General features: G+C 41.5%; 1 protein-coding gene across 1 annotated transcript; it reads right to left on the bottom strand.

Annotated features, from left to right (window-relative positions):
- Window positions 1-803: 803 nt before the first annotated feature.
- Window positions 804-1,251, bottom strand: POSPLADRAFT_1063604 (hypothetical protein; the record flags this gene model as incomplete). The annotated part of the gene is made up of 2 exons (XM_024481696.1): window positions 804-909; window positions 959-1,251. The coding sequence occupies 2 exons, from the start codon at window positions 1,249-1,251 to the stop codon at window positions 804-806; spliced, it is 399 nt and encodes a 132-aa protein (XP_024332541.1).
- Between the last annotated feature and the right edge of the window lie 284 nt (window positions 1,252-1,535).

The raw sequence follows: 1,535 nt of genomic DNA, 5'->3' as shown, positions 1-1,535 counted from the left end.
AATGTATTGCATATGGAAGGCAAGCTGAATCTGTAAGGCTAAATTTGTAAGTCCAAAATACCTTCAATATATAGGTGAAAGATGTTAATAGCAAATATAACTAGTGTCAAGATTCTAACTCACCTAAAGTCTAAAAACTAGATACTATATGCTTGAAAATGTGATTCAGATTCATGACATCCAGTTCAGCATGGTCTCCTTTTATATCCAAGAATGGTGTTTACAGTTAGATCATTCATATTTGGGTTATCTTTTAACTAGCTTGATGACCCATGATTAATGTGTTTGTTTGATTTATGGCATGTGACACTTGTTTCACTACTTTATAGCAACAAACCCAAGATGCTTTTGAAAGAGTCACATGGTGGACTTGTTGATGAGCAGTATAACATACATCTGAGTTTAATGTTTTGTTAAAGTACAACAAGATCAATATTACAAGTGAATGCTCACTATGTTTACCAATTTGTCGGTGCGGGTGCATGATGGGTGCTCAGGGCGAGCATGAGTCATAACAAGTGGTGTTTACCTAGGCCGTGGGCCCACTGAAGCACATCTCGAATCATTAGAACTGTCCAAAGTTGGTCTCCGTCTCCGAGCTCTTGCAATATCAATTGCACGTCAGGGACCTGAAAGGCTCTCAATCAGAGACCGCAGTATATGCACTCCGATGTGCTCACAACGTCATCGATATTTGCTGGCTAAAGCCTGCGTTGCAAAAGATGATCCCACATGCCGATATATGACTTATGGAAATCTGCATAAGTCCAACGTGGGTTTTCCTTTGCGGCCGATATCAAGACTTATAAGATCCGGTGAGTTGTATAGAAGTCGAGGAAGCAACAGCTGTAGGTCTTCGAGGGCTTCTTGAGCATATACCAGCTGTACTGGGTCTGTATATATACCGGGCTATTATTATCAGTATACATACAATGAACCCCACATTGAAAGAACTTACTCATCTATTCTCTCGTAATCAACAGTGTATCGGAATATTTTGCTGGTGCACAGGCGCTGCACCGTAGTGTTCTCTGGGTCCTCGTCTTCTTGCCTGGCATCCTCCTCATTCGTGTACACAGGCTGCACCCATTTAGCCGCTATCAGATTATGATCTTGGGTTTCGTCGTTGAACAACCTAAGAGATTGTATCTGGTGACTCTTTGGGTGGAAGATACAAAAATCCGACAGTACGCGTACAGGGACATCCTCAATGTCTTCTCCTTCGTCTTGATCTTTGCCGCGTATGAGCATCCCTGCATGTTCTTGAATATTGGTAGGATGGGGTTGGTATCTGATCTCTGGGAAAACAATTATTGGTACATTGTACAGTCTACCAAACTGAGAGTTGTCACTAGTGGCATGAGAGTCTTGTTTCTCCGCCTTCTGATGCTTCTTCGACTTTCTCGTTCAATTGGACTGAATTCTATCGCATTCAAGTGGAGAAACATGTATGAACCAAAAGGAATATGGGAGGGTTACAAGGAATGTTGTAGCTACACAAATATGCCGAGGTATTTCATATAACAAGGAGTTAT

Source organism: Postia placenta (genome assembly GCF_002117355.1).
Source record: "Postia placenta MAD-698-R-SB12 unplaced genomic scaffold POSPLAscaffold_416, whole genome shotgun sequence".
NCBI lineage: Eukaryota > Fungi > Basidiomycota > Agaricomycetes > Polyporales > Adustoporiaceae > Rhodonia > Rhodonia placenta.
This window is presented reverse-complemented; position numbering and strand designations above follow the sequence as displayed.